This window comes from Bos taurus, chromosome 9 (assembly GCF_002263795.3).
Source record: "Bos taurus isolate L1 Dominette 01449 registration number 42190680 breed Hereford chromosome 9, ARS-UCD2.0, whole genome shotgun sequence".
Taxonomy (NCBI): domain Eukaryota; kingdom Metazoa; phylum Chordata; class Mammalia; order Artiodactyla; family Bovidae; genus Bos; species Bos taurus.
The window spans coordinates 103,449,182-103,472,577 of record NC_037336.1 but is presented as its reverse complement, the minus strand read 5'-3'; the positions used below and the strand labels follow the sequence as shown (position 1 = coordinate 103,472,577).

Here is a 23,396-nt window from a genome sequence, read left to right as displayed (position 1 = left end):
CTCGAAACTCCATCTCCCTCCCTTGCAGGCTCATGACACAGGGTCTGAGTTGTATTTCCAACCTTGTGCTTTATAATGTACAAGACCAAGGGTTTTTCTTGACTCGGTCTGAGTTACTCCAACAACATGCATCTCCCACAGTGCCCCGTGGGGTCAGCTGGTAGCCTTCACCATGACCAGTCATTTTAATATCACATCTCAGATTGTCAGTAATTCTGTCCATAGAAGGTGGTCAGCCTCCGTCCACGAAGGCCCCAGAAACGGGAGAAGAGACTGAAGTGGCCCTTCCTGTCCTGAGCCTGGCAGCCTGTGGCTGTGCATTGTGAGTACTGTGAGTTCCACCAAGCCCTTCTGGAGAAAGCCTCCCAGATTAGGTTCATTTTTTCTAGAACGATTAAAATAAAACCAAACTATTTTTGTCTGTATGAGTAATAATAACTGTAAGTGTTCTTAGAGTTGCATATTTTAAGCCTTAAGGTTGATAATCTTGATCAGTTATTTTTAACTATATTTAATAAAGGAAATGAGATTATTTTTAATTTACTTCACCCATTGAGGCTGACCTTGACTTCTGTAATAGGGGAGAGGGTGACATTATCATAACTCATCCTAAACTTCTGCCATCTGTGCCATATTTCATACCTTTAAGTTTGACCCCAAATGAATTTTAGTTATTTCTTGTTTTATAGAAGTATTTTAAATATTTGGCAATGACAGGGAGCCACTGTTTTACTCTGACTAAGCAAATACATCATGATTTCATTCCCCTTGGCTCCACACAGACTGCAGAGAGCTCTGGCGTTGACTAAGGCCTGCCTTTGGTCCTGCTGGGGTGGGAGCCCTGAGGAGGTGGCTGGTGCAGTTGCAGCCCTGCTGTGCTTACCCGTCAGGCAGCTGTGTCTGCTCAGGGCCCCTGCCTGGCCTGGACTTGAGCTGACTAGGGGGTCTGAGGCCTTGGGTCCCCACCTTTGCTCAGGGAGAGTGACCCTATTTCTGCTCAGGCCCACGTGGTCTCCCTGGGGCTGGTGTTGGAGGCTGAGCACCCATGAGCAGCCCAGGGAGTGGGGGCTGTTGGAGGCCCAGTGGCCGAGGTGTGCTGCTCTCAGGTGTGCCTGAGGAAGCTGCTCTGAGTCCAGGTCTGCGAAGCCAGAGGAGGCTGGCCAGTCAGTTTACAGCCTGGGTCTAGTTTGTACACCAGAAAACAAAGACGCAGCGGCAGATCTGTCCATCCTGGTGTGAACGCCGCTGTCAGTCAGTCTCCACCTCGTCAGCTCTGCTCAGCAGGGTCTTCAGGCGCAGCCATGGCACAGGTGTGGGGCTCTGGCAGGGATGCCCACCTGTGTGGGGGTCTCGCGGAAGCCACAGGTGCCTCCCTCTGGTGACCTTAGAGGAGAGGAAAGCCTCAGGTCACAGTTGAGTCAGGCCCAGCTTGTGGCCCTCTGAGTTCTGCCTTCCCTGGACAGTGAAAGGTTGTTGCTGAACAAAAAGACGCTGGGATTCTTGGCCTCCAGAGGAGAAGAATTCAATCCGGGGCCAGAGACGAGGCTTGATCGCTCAGAGCTTTTGTGTAATAAAGTTTTATTAAAGTATAAAGGAGACAGAGAAAGCTTCTGAAATAGGCATCAGAAGGGGGCAGAAAGAGTACCCCCCTGCTAGTCTTCAGCTGGATGTTATATAGTCACTAGCAGTCTGTCAATGAAAGAAAGGAATGTCTTAAAACTCAGAATGGCACCAGGCCCCTCACCCATAAGATGTATTTTGGGATAATCTTGGCATCATATGATTCATCCCAGGGGCCATAAAACAACTGACACGAATCTTGTAGAAGGGCAGATCACCATACAAATAGTTTCGTTTACATAGATTAGGGGAACAATATCTGAGTATAACATACTGGTTTGTCAAGTCGATTCTGAGCCATTAGGTGGAACCAACTTGAAGACAGAGTCTGGGGTAAATGCATAGCACATTAACATAGCTTAAGACAAACATTTCCATAAGAAAAATGCATTGGTTAACTCAAGGTTTGAGAATACTTAACTTCAGGTGAAACCAGGTGTTATTATGACAACACAGTATTTTAAGAGAAACCTCCTTTTACATTTGTATAGAGAAGGAAAAAATATCGCTAGTTTGTTTCCTCCTGCTGCTTAAGAGAGAGAGAAATGTCTGATACTTGCAGCCTATTTCCTCCATTTGGAGACCCCTGGCCTTCCTGCCTGTTACCCTCTCAACAGTAGGGCCTTGGAAACCCGCCCAGGGGACATGCTAGAGGTCGTCCGAGATGGGGCCGGCACCCAAGACTCGGGCAGGGGACCCTCAGGTTCCCCGAGGCCCGGGGTCCCTGCCGCCCTGGCTGAGGGGGACGGTCAGCACACGCTTTTCTCTCTTCCTTTTGGAATCAGCCTCTCTGAGACTGCCCGCTGCTTGTGGATTGGAAGCTCCACCGGTTTGCTCATATTTAACTTGTCAAGCTTTGAACTGGAGGCTGTTTTACATTACAAGGGTAAGATCTACCTTCAGAGAATCTTTGATACAGATAGTATGAAACTTGAACGTTTTCCTTTGTCTGACATTCGGGGGGTCACGGTGGGTGCCCGTCACTGACCCCCAGGGACCAGGCTCCTGGTCAACTGCACCACGCTGGCTGTCCTGGAACCCCCGAGCCCCTGCTACACCCCATCACCCATTGTCCTCTGTCTCCCCCTCCTCCTGGGGCCCAGCCATGTCCGGGACCTGCAGTTGGCCCTGTGTCCCCACCACAGCCTTGCTGCGGTGCCTGGTCACCATCGCAGCTGTGGGGCTGAGTGACAGACTCCTCGCCCGTCCTGGCATCTGCACGCCTGCAGGCTTGGTCCCCACCGGCCCCTGAGCTGCGGGGAGACGACGGACTGCTGCCCGCTGCCCCACGTGCACACGGCCTGGCCCGCGCCCCACTCCCCAAGGGCTCCGGCGTCCTGGTCCGGGCCCTCCTCCTGGGGAGCTGCCTCCCTGTCGTCTGTCTAAACAGGCAGCCTCTGCTGGCCCCGGCGCCCGTGCCTGCCTCCTCCTGGTTGGTTTTCTGTCCGTTAAGGTCCCACGCCATGTGCCCGGCCTGGCTCGGTGTCCTCACAGGGACGCTGCGCCTACTGCACTCTTGCGGCCACGTGTGGAGCTTGGTCTGCAGGCTCACGCCAGGGCACCTCTGCACGGGCAGCGGCCTGTGTGCTCTGTCCTCACCGCCCCGGCCCCGGCCCGTGTGCAGGCAGCATCTCATGGCCTTATGTGTGGCCTGTTTTCTCTTTGCCGGGAATGAAGACTTCCAGAGCCTCAGCATTCAGGTTGCTGGATCGTGCGCCGTGGCGAGCAGAACCGGTGGTGGTGAGGTGAGTCGTGAGCCATACCCTGAGCAAGGCCGGGGCGGTGCGCCCACCCACTGCGGTTTATCCTCCCTTCTTCCGACGTGCTCTCCCGGCTGCTCACCGCGTGAGGTTGTGTGTGAAGGTTCAGGGGTCACACGCGTCTGCACAGGGCACCCATTAGCACAACTAAAGTGCCCACAACCATGACCGATTCTCTGAACCCGTCCGCGCAGGCCCTCTGCTTGCTCACGTCCATGTTTGGGAACGAGACCGCGCTGGTGGAGGCGGACCCTGCTGCTCTGCTGAGGTCTCAGCAGCGCCCCCACCCGGGACCGGACCTGTCGGTGCTGCCCAGGTGCGGAGTCGTGCGAAACCGTCTTTACGATGCACGTTTCCCTGAAACAACTCCATCACGCATGTTTGCTCTCACAGACCAGGGTTGTGTTTCTCTTTCAGCTCCTGTGTGTTACCGACTTCTCCGCTGTACTTGGGACTTAAGGAAAAAAGAACCAAGCAGGCTACTCAGAAACAATCTGGTGAGTATAACGTAGTCTGAAACGCAGGATGTGGGGCAGCTCCTCCTCTGAGTCACGTTTGTTTAGCTTCACTCTGTCGCTTTGCGGATTCACGTTCATCGAGGTGAAAATTCAATGCTTTCTTCTTCCTTTGTTCCTTCCTTTCTCTGCCTCTCATGTGTTCTGACATAGTTTTTGTGGTGGGGAATATGTTGGGCGTTTCTTCATGACTTGGGTATAATTCGTAGGAATTCAAAACATGAGAAATACTGGCAGTGGTTTCTCTGGGTTGATTTCCTTTATGTTAACTAGTTTGATCTATTTGGAGTCCAAGGGACTCTCAAGAGTCTTCTCCTACACCACAGTTCAAAAGCATCAATTCTTTGGCACTCAGCCTTCTTTATGGTCCAAGTCCCAGATCTGTACATGACTACTGGAAAAACTATAGCTTTGACTATATGGACCTTTGTTGGCAAAGTGGTATCTCTGATTTTTAATATGCTGTCTAGGTTGGTCATAGCTTTTGTTTCAAGGAGCAGGCATCTTTTAATTTCATGGCTGCAGTCACCATCTGCAGTGATTTTGGAGCCCAAGAAAACAAAGTCTGTCACCGTGCTATTCAGTAGGTGCTTGTTGTTTATCTATTTTAGGGACTTCCCTGGTGGCTCAGACGGTAAAGAGTCCACCTGCAATGCAGGTGCTGCTAAGTCGCTTCAGTCGTGTCCGACTCTGTGCGACCCCATAGACGGCAGCCCACCAGGCTCCCCCGTCCCTGGGATTCTCCAGGAAAGAACACTGGAGTGGGTTGCCATTTCCTTCTTCAATGCATGAAAGTGAAAAGTGGAAGGGAAGTCGCTCCGTCATGTCTGACTCTTAGCGACCCCTTGGACTGTACGGGGTCCGTGGGATTTTCCAGGCAAGAGTACTGGAGTGGGGTGCCATTGCTTTCTCCAGCAATGCAGGTGACCCGGGTTCAATTCCTGGGTCAGGAAGATCCCCTGGAGAAGGGAGTGGCTACCCACTCCAGTGTTCTTGCTTGAAGAATTCCACGGACAGAGGAGCCTGGTGGGCTGCAGTCCATGGGGTCAAAAAGAGTCGGACACGACTGAGTGACTAACACTTTCCCTTTATATCTATTTTAAATATGGCAGTGTACATCTCTTCACTTATTTCTTGTGTGTACTTTTTACTGTAGTAAAATATAAATTACATAAAATTTACCATATTAATCATACTTGTTTGTACAGTTCAGTGGCAGTAAGTAACTCTATAACTTTGGGCAACATAAAAAGTCTTTTTGAATCATTTTCTTCAATAATACCCCAAATAATGTTATGTTATGTATAGATTGCTTTTAACATTCTTTGTGAAATACTTGTGGACTAACAAATATTGATTAAAATTGCTAATAGTTGGAACAATACTAGGTTGTTCAGAGAGTATTCCAAAATCCTAACTATGTTTCCACTCGAAGCAGAGTACTTGCAGGGTGAACTCTGTTAAAAGCAGTGCCGTCCCTCATACCCTAGGTCACCTGGTTTTGTCAGCTGCACAGAGGACCGCGTTCCCCAGCGTCAGCTGATAGCAGACCTCTGTGTGGAGACCTGCTGTGAAACGAGACTTGGGACTGTCTTTCTTTTTTTAACCAAATTCATTTACATTTTGTTCTTAGATATGTTTTACTTAGATCGCCCCTTAAAATGGAATTTAAGACTTTTTTATTTTATTTTAAATTTATTTTTAGTTGAAGTATTAGTTGATTTATAATGTACGAATCCCTGCTGTACAGCAGAGTGACTCAGTTTTACACACACACACACACATATATTTATATATCTATATATTTCTTTAAAAAAATATTCTTTTCTATTATGGTTTATCCCAGGAGATTGGATATAGTTGTTCCTTGTGCTATACAGTAGGACCATGTTGTTTATCCGTTCTAAATGTTACGTGTGTGTGTGTGTGTGTGTTAGTCACTCAGTCTTGTCCTAGTCTTTGCTGTTGCATGGACTGTAGCCCACCAGGCTCCTCTGTCCATGGAATTCTCCAGGCAAGAATACTGGAGTGGGTTGTCATTCCCTTCTCCAGGGAATCTTTCCAACTTCGGGATCAAATCCAAGTCTCTGAATTACAGATAGTTTCTTTACTGTTTAAATAGATTTAAGGGACTAGATCTGATAGACAGAGTGCCTGATGAACTATGGATGGAGGTTTGTGACATTGTACAGGAGACAGGAATCAAGACCATCCCCAAGAAAAAGAAATGCAAAAAAGCAAAATGGCTGTCTGGGGAGGCCTTACAAATAGTTGTGAAAATAAGGGAAGCAAAAAGCAAAGGATAAAAGGAAAGATATACTCATTTGAATGCAGAGTTCCAAAGAATAGCAAGGAGAGATAAGAAAGCCTTCCTCAGCGATCAATGCAAAGAAATAGAGGAAAACAATAGCATGGGAAAGACTAGAGATATCTTCAAAAAAATTAGAGATATCAAGGGAACATTTCATGCAAAGAAGGGCTCAGAAATGGTAGGGACCTAACAGAAGCAGAAGGTATTAAGAAGAGGTGGCAAGAATACACAGAAGAACTGTACAAAAAAGATCTTCACGACCAAGATAATCACGATGGTGTGATCACTCACCTAGAGCCAGACATCCTGGAATGTAAAGTCAAGTGGGCCTTAGGAAGCATCACTACGAACAAAGCTAGTGGAGGTGATGGAATTCCAGTTGAGCTATTCCAAATCCTGAAAGATGATGCTGTGAAAGTGCTGCACTCAGTATGCCAGCAAATTTGGAAAACTCAGCAGTGGCCACAGGACTGGAAAAGGTCAGTTTTCATTCCAATCCCAAAGAAAGGCAATGCCAAAGAATGCTCAAACTACCGCACAATTGCACTCATCTCACATGCTAGTAAAGTAATGCTCAAAATTCTCCAAGCCAGGCTTCAGCAATACGTGAACCGTGAACTTCCTGATGTTCAAGCTGGTTTTAGAAAAGGCAGAGGAACCAGAGATCAGATTGCCAACATTCATTGGATCATGGAAAAAGCAAGAGAGTTCCAGAAAAACATCTATTTCTGCTTTATTGATTATGCCAAAGCCTTTGACTGTATGGATCCCAATAAACTGTGGAAAATTCTGAAAGAGATGGGAATACCAGAGCACCTGACCTGCCTTTTGAGAAACCTGTATGCAGGTCAGGAAGCAACAGTTAGAACTGGACGTGGAACAACAGACTGGTTCCAAATAGGAAAAGGAGTTCGTCAAGGCTGTATATTGTCACCCTGCTTATTTAACTTCTATGCAGAGTACATCATGAGAAATGCTGGGCTGGAGGAAGCACAGGCTGGAATCAAGATTGCCAGGAGAAATATCAATAACTTCAGATATGCAGATGACACCATCCTTATGGCAGAAAGTGAAGAAGAACTAAAGAGCCTCTTGATGAAAGTGAAAGAGGAGAGTGAAAAAGTTGGCTTAAAACTCAACATTCAGAAAATGATCATGGCATCTAGTCCCATCACCTCACGGCAAATAGATGGGGAAACAGTGGAAACAGAGGCTGACTTTGTTTTTCTGGGCTCCCAAATCACTGCAGATGGTGATTGCAGCCATGAAATTAAAAGACGCTTACTAAGGTCTGTCTAGTCAAGGCTATGGTTTTTCCTGTGGTCATGTATGGATGTGAGAGTTGGACTGTGAAGAAGGCTGAGCACCGAAGAATTGATGCTTTTGAACTGTGGTGTTGGAGAAGACTCTTGAGAGTTCCTTGGACTGCAAGGAGATCCAACCAGTCCATCCTAAAGGAGATGAGTCTTAGGTGTTCATTGGAAGGACTGATGTTGAAGCTGAAACTCCAATACTTTGGCCACCTGATGCGAAGAGCTGACTCATTTGAAAAGACTCTGATGCTGGGAAAGATTGAGGGCAGGAGGAGAAGGGGTTGACAGAGGATGAGATGGTTGCATGGCATCACCAACTCGATGGACGTGGGTTTGAGTGGACTCCGGGAGTTGGTGATGGACAGAGAGGCCTGGTGTGCTGCTGTTCATGGGGCTGCAAAGAGTCGGACACTACTGAGCGACTTAACTGTACTGAACTCTTTACTGTTTGAAGCATCAGGGATGCCCCCTAAATGTAATATCCCCAAATTCTCAGTCTGTGCCTCCCCGCCCCGGCCCTCCTGGTAACCACCGTTCTGGTCTCTATGTCAGTGAGTATGTTTCTGTTTTGAGAATAGGTTCGTTTGCGTCGTATTTTAGATGACAAACGTGAGTGATGCCACATGACACCGTCTCTGACTCACTTCATTCAGTGTCATCTCCAGGTCCATCTATGTTGCTGCAGATGGCATTATGTCACTGTTTTCACGGCCGAGTGGCATCCTGCTGTGTGAACGCACCGTGTTTTCTTTATCCGTTCATCTGTCCAGGGGCGGTTGGGTTGTCTCCGTGTCCTGTCTGTGTGAGCAGTGCTGCTGTGAACATAGGGGTGCGTGCATCGTTTTGAATGATAATTTGTCCAAGTTTTTCTATTGTTTTGGTTGCATGGCAAGAATCTTGCAGGATCTTACTTCCCCGACCAGGGTTTGAAGTCACCACTGGACCGACGGGGAATGCCCTACTAGGACGTATCGTTTTGTCCCAGACGACCGTACATGCTGTACTATGCTTCACAGCTAAGTGACACGTAGATTGGAAAACAAAACTTTAGTGAGAGCAACCATATAAACAGTGAGGTTTATTCCAGAGATTCTAATTTCTCTGTATCCAGGGGCTGGTGAAATTTTAAAGCTTTGACTTTTTATGATAGCTTTATGTGTTGTTTAGAAAATATTCATATGGAATATTACAGATGACTGATTTATAGTGATTCTGTAATCTCAAAATTTGCATCCCTCCTCTTACAAAAGCATAATAGAAATAGCAAGGTTTCCTGGTCCCTCTGGGATTTCCAGTCCCTCCCGAGGGCCTCTGGGGGCCCAGCTCCCTCCTCGGGGCCTCTGTGCCCAGTGGGGTTCCCTGAGCTTCTGATGGGAATATGTCTCAGTTTATCACATTTGAAATAGTTCCAAAAGCAGAGCTGAGTTTCTTTGCTTTTAAAAAAAGAGAACTGGTTTTTGGAGTATTCAATATTATGTAATTATCCATTTCCTAAAGCTGTTTCATAGTATTGTACAGAATATTCATATTGAATAGCAAGTATCAAATACACATAAAAATGAGTAATTCTGGCAGGACTTTATTCTGTCTGGAAGCACCCACGGGACATGTCCGTGTCGGTGGTAAGTTCCCGAGGTGTCAGAGCTCTAACCAGCCAGCTGGGCCGTGGACGCTTACAGGGTGTTAAGAACAGGGTACCGTGTTTCCTCGCCATTAAAATGCTCTGCTGGCTGGTCTTTCTTACTGTTGTGTCGTGATAAACTCAGGCATAAGAGAGACACTTGGTTGGCTTAAGAGACTTGCATTCCTGTCGTAGAGGAGCTGTGCCTGGCACCGGCACAGAGGCGCTTGCTCCACGCTGCGGGTTTCAGGGGCCTGTGGACAGAATCCCACCGGCCGCGTTCTGCGTGGCCTGTCTCACCCCAGAGCGGACAGCCTCTTGCAGACGTGGCCGGAGGGACCCGCGCTGCGGGAAGGGCTGGCGTGTTAGCCCTTGAGCATCTGAAACACACAGGATTAAACACTGCGATTCAGTATCTGAAACACACAGTATTAAACACTGTGATTCAGTATCTGAAACACACAGTATTAAACACTGTGGTTCAGTATCTGAAACACACAGTATTAAACACCGCGATTCAGGTCATTTAAGCAGGAAAATCACGCTTTTGTTGTTTTCTGGCGCTTTTAGCGCCCTCAGTTTCCTTTTCTGCTGGTGGGGTTGGTTTGTCGTCAGGGATGAAGCCTCTCCAGTCTGTAGGGTGTGCACTGACTCCTCTTGTGAGAACGTGGCTGTCTCTGCAGAGCTTTGTCCTATCCACTATGAAGCAGCTGTGTTAGTGACTTGCTTCTTCTGTAACCATGTTTCCCGCAGCTGCTCGGAGCATTGTGAAGGACCACCCGCTGGTTTTCCATAGCAAAATACGGTCGTCGGGCTACACGGCTGCCCCATGGTGAGTGGACCACCCAGAGACAGACCATGGCCTCCGGGCGCAGGTGCTGGTGTGGATGGATGTTGGTGTGTGGACCCGAGCATGACACCATCGCAGAACAGACGTGGCAGTAGCGTTTATTGAGTGCTTACTATGTACTTTGGGGCTTCCCTGATAGCTCAGTTGGTAAAGAATCCACCTGCAATGCAGGAGGTAGATGGGTGGCTGGCTGGATGGGTGGGTGTGTGGGTGGGTGGATTGGTGGATGGATGGGTGGGTGGGTGGATGGATAGGTGCATGGGTGGGTGGATGGGTGGGTGGATGGATGGGTGGATCGGTGGGTAGATGGATAGATGGGTGGATGGATAGATGGATGGATGGATGGGTGGGTGGGTGGATGGGTGGATGGATGGGTGGGTGGGTGGATGGATAGGTGCATGGGTGGGTGGATGGATGGGTGGGTGGATGGGTGAGTGGATGGGTGGATGGGTGGGTGGGTGGGTGGATGGATGGGTAGATGGGTGGGTGGATGGATGAGTGGGTGGGTGGGTGGATGGATGGGTGGATGGGTGGGTGGATGGATGGATGGGTGGGTGGGTAGGTGGATAGATGGGTGGATGGTTGGATGTGTGGATAGGTGGATGGATGGATGGATGAGTAGATGGATGGCTGGGTGGGCAGATGGACAAATGGTTGGGTGGATGGATGGATGGATCAGTGGGTGTATGGATCGATGGGTAGATGGGTGGCTGGGTGACTGGGTGGATGGGTGGAGGGATGGATGGGTGGATGGGTGGCTGGGTGGATGGGTGTTGGATGGGTGGGTGGTGGATGGGTGGATGGATGGGTGGGTGGATGGGTGAGTGGGTGGATGGATGGGTAAGTGGGTGGATGGATGTGTATAGGTGGATATGGATGGGTGGCTGGCTGGATGGGGGGGTGAGTGGGTGGATGGATGGGTGTGTGGGTGCATGGGTGAGTGGGTGGATGGGTGGATGGATGGGCGGGTGGATATGGATGGGTGGCTGGCTGGATGGGTGGGTGAGTGGGTGGATGGATGTGTGGGTGGATGGGTGGGTGGGTGGATGGGTGAGTGGGTGGGCAGATGGACAGATCGATGGGTGGGTGGATGGATGGATCAGTGGGTGTATGAATCAGTGGGTAGATGGGTGGCTGGGTGGCTGGGTGGAGGGATGAATGGGTGGCTGGGTGGCTGGGTGGAGGGATGGATGGGTGTTGGATGGGTGGGTGGTGGATAGATAGATCCTGGATTCATGCCTCAGTACAACCGCACACTAGTCCAGGCCCCGAGCCTGTGTGCTGGCTCAGTGGTGATGCCATCTGCTAAGTGTGGACTCCTTGGGTTCACTTTACTTGATTGGGTCTTGCATGTGGGGCCTGTGAGGGAGTCCAGGGGGAGGAGGAACCAGGCGGTGGTCAGTCCTAAGTACTAGCCCCAGGGTTTGAACTTCCTAGAAAAAGTACAGGGGATTCTAGGTGGGGTCAGTGGGTGAGGATGTGTTTCACTGTGACGTCCCCGAGGCAGTGAGGACAGGCGGGGAGGTGGTGAGGCTGAGGGACTGCCTGCCTCCCTGCCTGGGTGCTGCCTCCTCCTGGACCTCACCCAGCTCCCACTGCCCTAACACAGCCTCTCCAGACCCTGTGCTCTGGGTGGGATGAGCCCCACCCCAGCCCGGTCCTCACAGGCAGATGTCCATGTCCTCACCTGCCTCATCCAGGCCTGCTCCAGGTCATTGCCCAGTGCACTTGCAGAGTCTGCAGCAAATGTAGCTCCCCACCCCCCTGTCTCTCTCCCAGGGCTCCAGACCTGAAGCTGAAATGTGGAGTTGCCCTGCATGCCTGGCTGCAAAGTGATTATCTTAGTTTTTTGCCTAAGAACCCAAAATTTGTAGGAAAATAGCACAGTGTTCTCCAGAATTTTAATACACAAATACACTTATGTCCCCATTAGTGAAATAGCTGATATGGATATAGAATTAGAGGAATAGCTGTCAAAATTACAGTGATTAAATGTTTAGTTTATTACTAACTTGGGACATGGGAAGCCCAAGTTAGTTTATTTATGTTTATATATGTTTATTTATTTATTATGTTTATTTTTTCACTGCAAAGTAGGTCTCTTAAGCTTAGAACTTTTAATCTTTGAATGACATAGAGTTCTTCTCTCCCCAGTGCAACTATGTTTTCACCAAAGACTGATTTTAAAAATGATGGTAAAAGAGCTTCGAAATGCAAGAACAATTACAGGTTGTATGTAACCTAGTTTGTGCATCCCAAGTAAATCAGATAATTTGGAGGAACTCTTTAGATAAGTTTGATTTTTTTCAAACATATATAAGACCTTTTAAGTACCTGTGTGTAAATATGTATATGTACACACACACACACACACACACACACACACACATATATATATATTATTTTTGTATTTATCTGTTCTTTTAGTTAAATTTAATTCATATTAATCATTTTTCAGACCTGCTGCTGTTTTTACCACCTTAACTATTTAGAAATATTTAATTTTTGTTTTAAGTTTCATTTTGGAGAGTATCATAGCTAACAGTTATTCTAAACATCTTAGGTTGTCATTGGGCAGGAAGTCTGAGTAGGCATGGTGCTTGGTGCCATTCTGGGAGGCGTGCGATGGGCTCGTTGGCTCGGAAAGGCTTCCTTTCCTCAGCGGCCCTCAGCCTAGGGTTGGCTGCCCGGCTCTGTGTCCACACCTGTCCCCGTGTCCCATGATGCTGGATGAGTTCTGCAGGTTCCCTGGGTCCGTTTCTCTGGACCCAGTTCTGCTGTTAGAGGTGATGCCATCTACACAGAGACAGTGGGCTGTGGCACTTGAGCTGCTACTTATTTCCGTGAGCATCACAGCTGTGCCTGCCGTCACTGGCTCACAAGACGCTGCTGGGCCTGACTTGCCCACATTTAATCGCGTTTTTTGTTCCTCTTCCTGCCCGTCTGCTGTTCCCATGTCAGCAGGTCATTGCTACTGAGTAGGCCTCTCCACCAGATGCCCTCACGCCCTGTCAGACCCTCTCAAACATCCATGGTCAAGTATGGAATGCAGCCCTGAGCTCTGCTGAGCTTGGATTTCCTGTGGTTGTTTTTCCAGGGAGTTAAAAAAAATTTTTTTTCTTTATCATAAAGGGTGTTGGATTTTGTCAAATGCTTTTTATGCATCTATTGCAATGACTGTGTTGTTTTTATCATCTCTGTTTTAAATGTGGTGTATCACATTGATTTGTGAGTATTGAACCATCTTTGCATCTCTGGAATGAATCCCACTTTATCATGTATGATCCTTTATATACATTGTTAAACTCAAATTTGTAATATTTTGTTGAGGATTTTTGCATCTATATTCATCAATGATATTGGCCTATAATTTTTTTGTGGCATCTTTGTCTGGTTTGGGTATCAGGGTAAAGGTGGTGTTATAGGTAAATTTGGGAGTGTTTCATCTCGTCAAGTTTTTGTAATAGTTTGAGAAGGATAGGAATTAGCTCTTCTTTATGTGTTTGGTAGAAATCCCCCATGAAGTTGTTCAGTTCTGGAGTTTTGCTTCCTAGGAGTTTTTAAATCACTAATAAAATTTCACTACTAGTGATCCATCTATTCAGATTGTGTATTTCTTCCTGATTTAGTTTTGGAAGGTTGCGTGATTCCAGAAATTCATCCATCTCTTCCAGGTGGTCGAGTTTATTGGCATGTGACTGTTCTCAGCGTTCTCTAATGACACTTTCTACTGTGTGGTGTTGGTTTCTAGTTCTCCCCTTTCACTTCGTATTTAATTTACTTGGGCCTCTCTCTTCTCTTCTTGATAGCCTGGCTAAAGATTTGTCAGTTTTGTTTTGTCTTTTTCAAAAAACAGTTCTTGTTTTGCTGATCTTTTCTATTGCTTTTTGGTCTCTACATTGTCTCCTCTCTGATCTTTATTGGCTCCTTTCTTTTGCTGACTTGGGGCTTTGTTTATTCTTCTGTTTCTGGTTCCTTTAGATGGAAGATTAGATTGTTTTTGTGAGATTTTTCTTGTTTCTTGAGGAAGGTCTGTGGCACTATAAAACTTCCCCTTTTAAAACTTATTTTGCTGCATCCCATAAGTTTTTGGAAAGTTGTGTTTCCATTCTGATTTGCCTTGAGGTATTTTCCGATTTTTTTTTTTTGCTTTATTCATTGGCCCGTTTGTTTTATAGTCACTTGTTGTTTAGTCTCCGTGTGTTTGTGCTTTGCACATTTTTCTTCCTGAAATTGATTTCCAGTTTCATAATATTTTGTTTAGAAAAAATGCTTGATGTAATTTCAGTCCTCTGTCTCTTGTTGAGACTTGCTTTGTAGCCCAGCATATGATCTATCCTGGAGAATGTTCCATGTGTATTTGAAAAGGATGTGCATTCTGCTCTTTTTGGATGGGGAATGTCCTATAGGTATCTGTTAAGTCCAGTTGGTCTATTGTGTCATTTAAAACATGTTTCCTTATTGATTTTCTGTCCGGATGCTTTGTCCTTTGGGGTCAGTGGAGTGGTAGAGTCCCCTACTATTATTGTGTTCTTGTGAATTTCTCCCTTTATGTCTGTTAATATTTGCTTTATATATTTAGGTGCTATTTTATAGAGTTTATATATGTTAGTGAGTATAATATCTTCTTGTATTGATCCCTTTATCATTATATAATGCCATTGTTTATTCTTTAATAACCTTTATTTTAAAGTCTGTTTTGTCTGATTTGAGTATTGCTACTGTCTTGTTTCCATTTTCATGAAATATGTTTTTCTAACCCCTCATTTTCAGTCTGTGTATGTCTTTAGCTCTGAAATAAGTCTCCTGTAGGCAGCATATACATATTATTTCATGGTTCTGAATGTAAGAGTTTATATATGTATATATATATACACACACACATACACACATTATATATATATATAAATGTTATGGAATAAAATTATACATGTAAATAGGGAAACACTCACCTAATTTCTAGTATATTTTTATTTCTAATGTTGGACTGTCTCAGTTATTTCCTCTGATCTTCCCTGAAGTAAGGAGTGCCCTGTGGAGAGTCCTGCGCCCAGCAAGCTGAGCAGGCAGCTGGCTGTGGCCTGCGGCCAGGCGGCCCTGCTCTGTATGCAGTATTCAGGTATGCTGCTCCAGCCAGAGTTGTGCTTCACTGCAAGCTTCTGTTTTGCCCATTGTTCCATTTAAAACAGATTTAAAAAATCTTGGTTATTTGAAATCACATGACATTGTTTGAGTCTAGATTAAAATCAAAGCTTGCTTCCCCTGGACTGTCACTAGGATTAGCCCAGGGCGTCCACGCATGCCCTGCAGCTTCTGGCAGCAGGAGCTCTGGTTTGGTTATAAGCTGTTCCAGGTCTGTGCTCTGAGTACGTGGCCGTCTCCTCCATGAGCCCCAAGGGAGCCTGGCAGGAGGGCTGCATACAGAGGCTGGTTCATCAAAAGAGAGGCTACAGAAGAGCCTCCTGCCCCCTGGAGACCTGGTCTCCTTCTTCAGTGGGTGGAGCTGCTCTTCAGCTGAAGACCTGGTCTTCAGTGGGTGGAGCCTCCCCCCAGGCACACTCGGCTCCTGGCAACCACTCCCTCTCAAGGGCATCCAAACACCTTTACTTCCTTTCTGGGAACTCAAAGAAGTCAGGAGGCAGCTGAACTCATCCAGGTAGCTCCACTATTTAAGCTCTTTTCGGAGTTAAACATCATTTCTGGTTTCTAGATTTGCTTACAGATGAGAATATGCCTTTGCCCAAGTCCAGGGTCTCTCTGTGCACCATCCTCCACCCCCACCTCCTTGAGTGTTTGACCAGCCGTCTGCCCAAAGCAGCCGTCTGCCCAAATCTGAAAGGTTACTTACTTCCTTTTTTTTCTTTTTCATAGAATTCCAGCCTGCCAAAGAATTTTTTGAATAATTTTGGGAAATTGGATATGTAGTATTATCAGTAAATATTTAGTGATATTTGATATGCTTACCAAGCATGTGACCATAAAAGTAGGATCCTCAAGTTTGAATATTATGAGGGAAATGTATAATTTATTATGCCTTACTGTAGGGCAGTGTTTAGATGGAACGGCTGAGGCAGATATGCCCCTAGGAGGAAGCGTGGGAGGCTGGGGGGCCGGCTGTTTGGGGCTTCCCAGCAGGTCCAGGTTCAGGTCCTGGTGCTGCCTCTGATCAGCCCCATGTCCTGGGCAGGCCCCTGAACCCCAGCCCTCGGTTCCTGTCCGAAGAAGAAGTTGGGCGTGACATGAGCCCCCGGTGGGAGTGCACGCCCAGCGACTGGGAGCTGAGGAAACGCTGTTCCTGTTTCAGGTTTCCTCATTTCCTAAGAAAACGAGCGTCAGGTTAACTGAAAAATTCTATAATTTCACCTGTTGCAAGTGTGGTGCCTCTGAGTTATGCTTTATAAGGAGTTTCTCTTGCTTTTTCAAGCAGGAGATGGACAGCAGCTGGCCTGTGGCTTAGCCAACCACTTGTCCCTGGTCTGCAATGCTGATCTTACTGGGAAGCCTGCTGTTTTGTCAGGTAAGATGGAGAGTTTTAGTTCATGTGGATTTGTGAGTGTTTTTCCCTTGTTAGCAGGTCAGGTCTTTCTGCCAGACACTGAGGCAAGCACTGAAATGCCAAGGTTTGCAGCAGAGGAAGGGTTTACACAAGGCAGCCAAGCGAGGAGCTGGGAGGGCACAGCTCAGACCTGCTCCCCGAGGCGGGGCCGGGCACTTGCGGGACAGAGGAGCAGGGAGGTCTTCGGTGCGGGGGACAGGATGGGCGGTAGGGACAAGGTGAGGTAGTTGTGTGCTGCACAGACAACTCAGGGCTGCATGCTGCTTCGTGGGGTGTACGTTCAAAAGCCATGAGGCGAGGGTGGCATTCTGGACCCCCTGATGTCAGGAGGTCGTCTGTCGGGCACCTGCACAGGCCTCGTTTTAGGGTCAGTGGTCCCAACAGGCTTGGCTGGCTACACATAGCTGATTCCACATTCCTGAAAACCAGCCTGAGCCCCTGTAACTACAGGGCCCCATGTGTCAGGGGCATTATCTGTCGGGGTGGCTATAGGGTGAGCTTGCTCAGTGAGGCTGGTGGCCGGTGGAGGGTTTCTGACGTGCGTGCCTTACCTGCTGTTCCATCGGATGAGCTCATGCTTCCTGTTTGCCCTGTGGGTGTGGCTTCAGGGTGGCCTTTTTAATCGTCCGGGGCACAGAGTCAGCCTCCTTACGGTCCTGTTGTTAATCTGCAAGCACCATGCTTGTTCCCTTCAAACAAGAACAGACTAGCTCTGTGGCTGACCTGGGGAACAGAATGACCAGATTCCACCAAACCCTGCTGAGCTGAGCAGGGGGAGCGTCACTTGTGGGGCCAGACCTGGAGGCGCGTTCGTGGAAGGGGCCCGCGGTGCTCGGGTAAAACCCGTCTGGGAGGTCTCCGCTTCTGAGAGCACAAGCCGGTGATGCATCCCAGTGTGACGACCACGGATCCCAGGGGGTGTCACTCGCTGGCAGGGTCTGTGTTTGCGCTTTAGACTGAGAGTGTTTCCCGTCCATTGTGGCTGTCTAGTCCGGGGACGCCAGGGGCCCGGTGCCGACGCTCCCGTGAGGGCGCACCTGGCTCAGTGTGGGCTGCTGGGTGCGGCTGGACAGGTGTGAGTACGGCCTGGGAGGACCACCCCCTCATGTCAGGCAGAGGGCAAGGAGTGTAACAGCTAAACCCTGGGGTCAGTCACTTCGGAAGGTCAAAGTGATTAAGATTTCATGAAGTACGGTGGAGTTGTGGACACACGAAGTCCTATGACGGGATGACACTGAGCCTGGAACTCCTGCTGCTGTCTCTAAGTTCTGCAGCTGCCCACTGGGCCCCTTCCAGGGTCCTTCCTGTTGGTGGGCACCTGCAGCCTGGTTCCCGACCTCCACCACTGCTCCTGTGGTCCTGGGGCGGGGCTGGGGTCAGGGTTGTGTGTCCTGGGGGGAGGCTGGGGTCGGGGTTGTGTGTCCTGTGGGGAGGCTGGGGTCAGGGCGGGAGGGGGCAGCCTCCTGACCTATCTGCTACCGGAGAGGGGCGGTGCTCGTTACCGGTGGGGGTGTGGGGGGACCGGAAGCAGGGGTCTGCTCAGCCGTGGGCGAGGCGAGGGAGCCTCTCTGAATCCGCCTTACGTGGCCTTGAGGCCTTTGGCCACCTGGGGAGGTGGTGGCCCACGCAGCCTTGTTTGAGGCCGGAGGAAGGGGAGCTGCTCGGCATGAGCTGATGCATCTGGAGCTCGGTGTGTCCAGCTCCCGCCCATCCACGCGGGCCTGGCTCTGGCTCCGCAGGAGCTCCCGGGAGCCGGCAGCAGAGGGCAGCAAAGCCCTTTCTGGTGTTTCTCCGCTCGGTTGGTCCTGGCTCTCCGTTTTCTCCGGGTTGTGTTTACACTTGTCCAAGTAGATGGTGTCCCTACTTGCTGTGGGCTCTCTGACCAGGGTGATGCAGTGATGCTACACCTCTCTGTCCAATCTCAGGTTCCCGAGTGTGGTTCACACGCTAAGCCCTGGGTGCGCGCGGACGTCCGGGGTGAGCTTGCCAAGACAAGAGTGTCCCCTTGTCGGCTCTTCTTTCTCTGCAGTTTGTCACAGAGCATCCGACACGGGAAGTCCCGTGGGCTGGATCGCGGGTGCAGGGGTGGAGTGTGGAGCCCGCCCCGGGGCAGCGCAGGGCTCAGAGGTGCAGCCTTACTCAGCAGGAGGCATCGCTGGTTTTCTCGCCCGCGTGCGCACACCATGGCCCGTGGACAGCCCGGCCCGGCCTTCTTGGTTCTGAATCTCCTCTCGCAGGACCGCGGTTTTCTCTTCCCAAGCTCCCAAGTATCCGCCTCCGAGAACCCTTCCCTGCACGGGCTCCTCCACTTCTGAGTGGCTGTAGGGGCGGTCCTGAGTGATTCTAAGGTTGCTTCACGGCCGCGATGGCCTTTCTCAGGAGTCGTGAGGGCAAAGCGGGTCCAAAAATCAAGTCGTGTGTGGGTTCAGAGCCGGGGGTGGCTGAAGCCAAGTGGAGAGGGCAGGGCTTGGCCGGTGGGTGGGGGGAGTCGGAGGGGCCAAGACAGAATCCGCCACGGATCCTGACGCTTCATCGGGACCGAGTGGACCAGCCGGGCAGCGGGTGCCAGGTCGGCAGGGGCCGGGGACCCCCCATGAGCGGCTGTGGTGTTGCCCCTGGTACCTCCTGATCTTGGCAGTGTTTCCTCTCCCTTCCTGAGCACCCGCTTATTCCCCGGGAAAGGACGGGACGGGCTAAGTGATAAGCGGTCCGTTATCTGCAGTCTAATTGCTCAGACACTGTAACCGTCGGCCAGTGTCATCGTCTAACACCTTCTTCGCAAACAGGTCCACTGCCTTGGGCGTCGGCTCGCTGGGGCGCTTGGCTGGGAGACACCTCCGCGTCACTCCCTTCTGGACGTGGCGTCTCTGCTGCTCTAGGAGGCTCAAGGCCGTTCTTCCTGCTCTGCCCTCAGGTCACGACGGGGCGGTGAGCAGCGTGTGCTGGAGCCACGACGGCCGCTGGGTGCTGTCCGCCTCCCAGGACGGGACGCTGCGGGTGTGGTCGGTGCGCAGCCGGAAGCCGGCGCTGCGTCTGGTAACCGGGCCCGGGGCGCAGACGGCGGGCGGTGGGGGCCCCGCCCAGCTTCTCCTGCGCAGTGTCCGGCCCCACCCAGGGGGCGGGGGCAGGAGGGCAGCACAGTGTGTTCACACGGACACGTGACACGCGCAGCACACACAGACAGACGCGCACACATATGCGCGTACAGTTAAAAAAGCCTGACATTTGTATGGTCTGAAAATGGCAGAACAGTAGTAAAATATGGGAATAATTTAAATGTAAGAATAAATGTGATTCTATAGTAGAGGCGATAATAATGCCCACAGGACACTATGTGGGGGAAGTGTGTTTTGGGGAGAAAAATGCCTTATTTTGGTGATCTCATGGGAGACCGTTTGGAAACAGAGGGAAGGGAATCAGGACGACGGGTAGGGGGACAGGTGACGCGGCTCAGTTACCAGGCTCCTCCCTGGCAGGAAGTGGATTCGAGGACGCGGTTAGCACCCCTCCTGTGAGTCTTGTAAAAGGAGACTGAGTCCTGGGGCGCTGTTCGAGGAAGGCTGGTCACTCCCAGGACAGCGGGTGAGGCCGAGGGGAGAGCGGGGGTTGGCCCTGGGGCCGAGAGTCTTGTCGACTTCTGCGCCCTGCACGGGCTGGGCCGTGTCATCGGAAGAGCAGACGCTCAGAACTAGGTTTAAAGCAGGTGAAGAACTGTGGCTTCAAGGTGTGTGCTGGCATGCTTCAATGTCCTTTCATTTCAGAGTTTTTAAATGGCCGGAATTCCAAACGCTCACCACAGTAAAATTTAATTACGTAGTATCGTTTACGGAATCAGGAAGAAGGACCGAAGGTTGTACGTTGGTCCTACCAAGAGGCATTCGGTACCTTTAGAATAAGTGGACGTTGTGTTAGGATGAGAGGTTCCATGTTTATAGCAGTAGAGGTTTTACTGACACTTATTTATTAGTGGCGATGACTGATTCCACTGCAGGGCAAAGACACGTTCCCTACGCCTGTCCAGTCCGCGCAGTTTTATTACATCGACGCGTTTATCTTGTCGTCCTCGGGCCCCGAGGTCCAGCTGCTCAAGCATCACATCGACACCAGCAAGGACGACTTACGAAGGTAGCGCCCCCTGCGGTCGGGGACGCTGCGTCTCAGCCGCGCGTCGGGTGTAAATAACTGGTCCAAAGCGTCATCACACCCTCCTGTGATGGGAAGTCCCTTCTCCGCGTGTAGAGCTTCCCTGGGGGCCAGGCCTGGGCCTCGGGGGACTCACCAGTGCCCGGGACTCAGGAAAGGGGGCCACTGCCCTGGTTCAGCAACATGATTAACACGTGTTGTATGTGAGATTATTACCGTTTATAGTAAATTGAGGTGGTTGCAGTGGTCAAGAATCAACCTGCCAAGGCAGGAGATAGGAATTCCATCCATGGTTTGGGAAGATTCCCTGGAGAAGGACATAGCTACCCACTCCAGTATCCTTGCCTGGAAAATTCCATGGACAGAGGAGCTTGGTGGGCTACAGTCCATGGGGTAGCAGAGGGTCTGATACGACTGAGTGAGCACACGTGCGTGGAACATTTCATACGCATCCACAGATGCACGTGTGTGTGGTCTGCCGGGGCACACCTGACGTTGGCAGACATTAATGCTTGGCTGTCTTTGTTTTCAAAGCGTTTAAGAAAATGAAACCTGCAGAGAGAACCAGAGGCCTCCCCTCTGAGCCCCGCCCCTCTGTAGCCTCCCGAGACCCATGTGCTCGCGCCCCTCCCCTGGTCTCTAGCTGCTGCCCGCCCAGGCGTCTGTGCGGTTTGGTGGGCGGCTCACGTGTGACACACCTTTGATCACCACCATGCTCACGAAAGCGGCTGCTCCCTGTGGGTTTACCCGTCGGGATGTGCCGGGCGACAGGAGGCTGCCTACCTGTCGGGATGTGCCCGGCGACAGGAGGCTGCCTACCTTTCGGGATGTGCCAGGCAACAGGAGGTTGCCACAGCTCTTCCTGGTTCCCGCATATGGACACATCGCTTGTTCCAGTGGGACCGCCCTGAGCTTCCCTGCACACGTCTGGCGGTGGGCCTGGAGGGCCAGGTGGGCGTTTCTGGACTCCCTTCTCCGGCCACCCTCAGGGGGGCGCATGTGGTGCCCAGCAGCGTGATGGTGGGCCCGCACTGCTCTGAAGGTGGTGCCTGCCGTCTCCCCTGTCCTGCGTCCTGTAGAGTGGGGGCCTGTCAGCCAGCTCCCTTCCTGTAGCTGACCAGCTTCTCGCTGTGTTCACACTGTGATGTTGGTGTTTCCACCAGGTCCTGCCCACCACCCTCTTCTGGGTGGCTCTGTCCCACTGCTTGTCACTCTGCAGAACAAGGTGGCTGCTGTAGCTGCAGGCATCACGTCTGTGTTTCCATGGCAAGATGAAAGGGAGGCCTGTTTAGGCCTGCATGCCTCAGGGCTCCAGGAGCACCCTGGTTGTTGGGTGGGGCTGGTCTCATGGACAAGCTGTTTGCCTCTCGTCTTGGCCCCCTCCCACTTCCCTCACCTCTGACCCAGAGTCCCTGTGGTGCTGACAGACTCACCTTGATGGGCACATGCCAGCCTCCAGCACTGGGGACTCGCACAGAGGCACCTTCTCCATGGGCTTCCCCCACTGCAGGGGTGTCTGCACCCCCTCTGCTCACGTGACTCTTCTCTCTGAGACCCTTTCTGGGCTGTCCTGTCCACAGTAAGTCGCTGCTATCACCTCTTCAGCCATCCTGCTGTGTGGCTTTGGGCAGTCTCTCAGCAGGACACACGGGGGGTTATGAAATCTCTGCTGATCATTAAGCTTCATTCCCAAACTTCCCCTGAGGCTTGGCCTGGCTTGTCCCGAGTCTGCATATGGCCTATTCTCCCGGGACGTGAGGCCTGTCCCTGCCCCCCAAGTCACCCCTCTGGGTACTACTTTGTGGCTGGCTCTGCATCAGACCCCTGCCCAGCAGTTACCTCTCTGTGGACGGGATGGGCTGACAACCAGTTTCATCTGCACCTCAAGTGTCTGAGAGGTTTGGACACTGAGCCCTAGTGGCTTTGGCCGTTGCCCACCTGTACATCACTTTGCCAACAAAGGTCTGTCTAGTCAAAGTCATGGTTTTTTCAGTCATCATGTATGGATGTGAGAGTGGACCGTAAAGAGGGCACAGTGCCAAAGAATTGACGGAACTGTGATGTTGGAGAAGACTCCTGAAAGTCCCTTGGACTGCAAGGAGATCAAACCAGTCAGTCTTAAGGGAAATCAACCCTGAATATTTGTTGGAAGGACTGATGCTGAAGCTGAAGCTCCAGTATTTTGGCTATCTGATGTGAAGAGCCGACTCACTGGAAAAGTCTCTGATACTGGGAAAGATTGAGGGCAGAAGGAGAAGAGGGCATCAGAGGATGAGGTGGTTGGATGGCATCACAGATGCAATGGACATGAACTTGGGCAAACTTCAGGAGTTGATGATGGACAGGGAAGCCTGGGGTGCTGCAGTCCATGGGGTCACAAAGAGTCAGACATGACTGGGCAGCTGAACAGCAACAACAGATAACTTGTAGCCCACTGAATGTCTTAAGCATGTAGGGCTTCCCTGGTGGCTCAGATTGTAAAGAATCTGCCTGTAATGCAGGAGACCCAGGTTTGATCTGTGGAGTCTTGCTAAGTATACACAATTATTTTAAAATTAAGAGAAAAGTTTGTTTTCTCATATATAGGGATGAATTCCACTTGGCTATGTATATAGTAATATTTTTCATGAAGTTTTACTAAAGGAAAAGCTAGAATTACCTAAAGAATAACTTAGGTAGTCACCCTGCTACCTAATAAAATTTATTT

General features: G+C 50.2%; 1 protein-coding gene across 3 annotated transcripts in view; it reads left to right on the top strand.

Moving 5' to 3' along the window:
- The window catches only part of WDR27 (WD repeat domain 27), a 100,409-nt gene that overhangs the window by 20,150 nt on the left and 56,863 nt on the right, over window positions 1–23,396 (top strand). The window contains exons 9-20 of one of the 3 annotated variants that reach the window (XM_059890006.1): window positions 226–322; window positions 2,406–2,506; window positions 3,298–3,365; window positions 3,575–3,696; window positions 3,798–3,877; window positions 9,894–9,972; window positions 12,145–12,219; window positions 15,012–15,109; window positions 15,701–15,829; window positions 16,418–16,507; window positions 19,461–19,582; window positions 20,538–20,671. In XM_059890006.1, coding sequence (XP_059745989.1) covers window positions 226–322; window positions 2,406–2,506; window positions 3,298–3,365; window positions 3,575–3,696; window positions 3,798–3,877; window positions 9,894–9,972; window positions 12,145–12,219; window positions 15,012–15,109; window positions 15,701–15,829; window positions 16,418–16,507; window positions 19,461–19,582; window positions 20,538–20,671 — 1,195 coding nt within the window. Of the gene's footprint in view, window positions 1–225; window positions 323–2,405; window positions 2,507–3,297; window positions 3,366–3,574; window positions 3,697–3,797; window positions 3,878–9,893; window positions 9,973–12,144; window positions 12,220–15,011; window positions 15,110–15,700; window positions 15,830–16,414; window positions 16,508–19,460; window positions 19,583–20,537; window positions 20,672–23,396 lie in introns of all 3 variants that reach the window. The other 2 variants (XM_059890008.1, XM_059890007.1) reach the window with 2 other exon arrangements.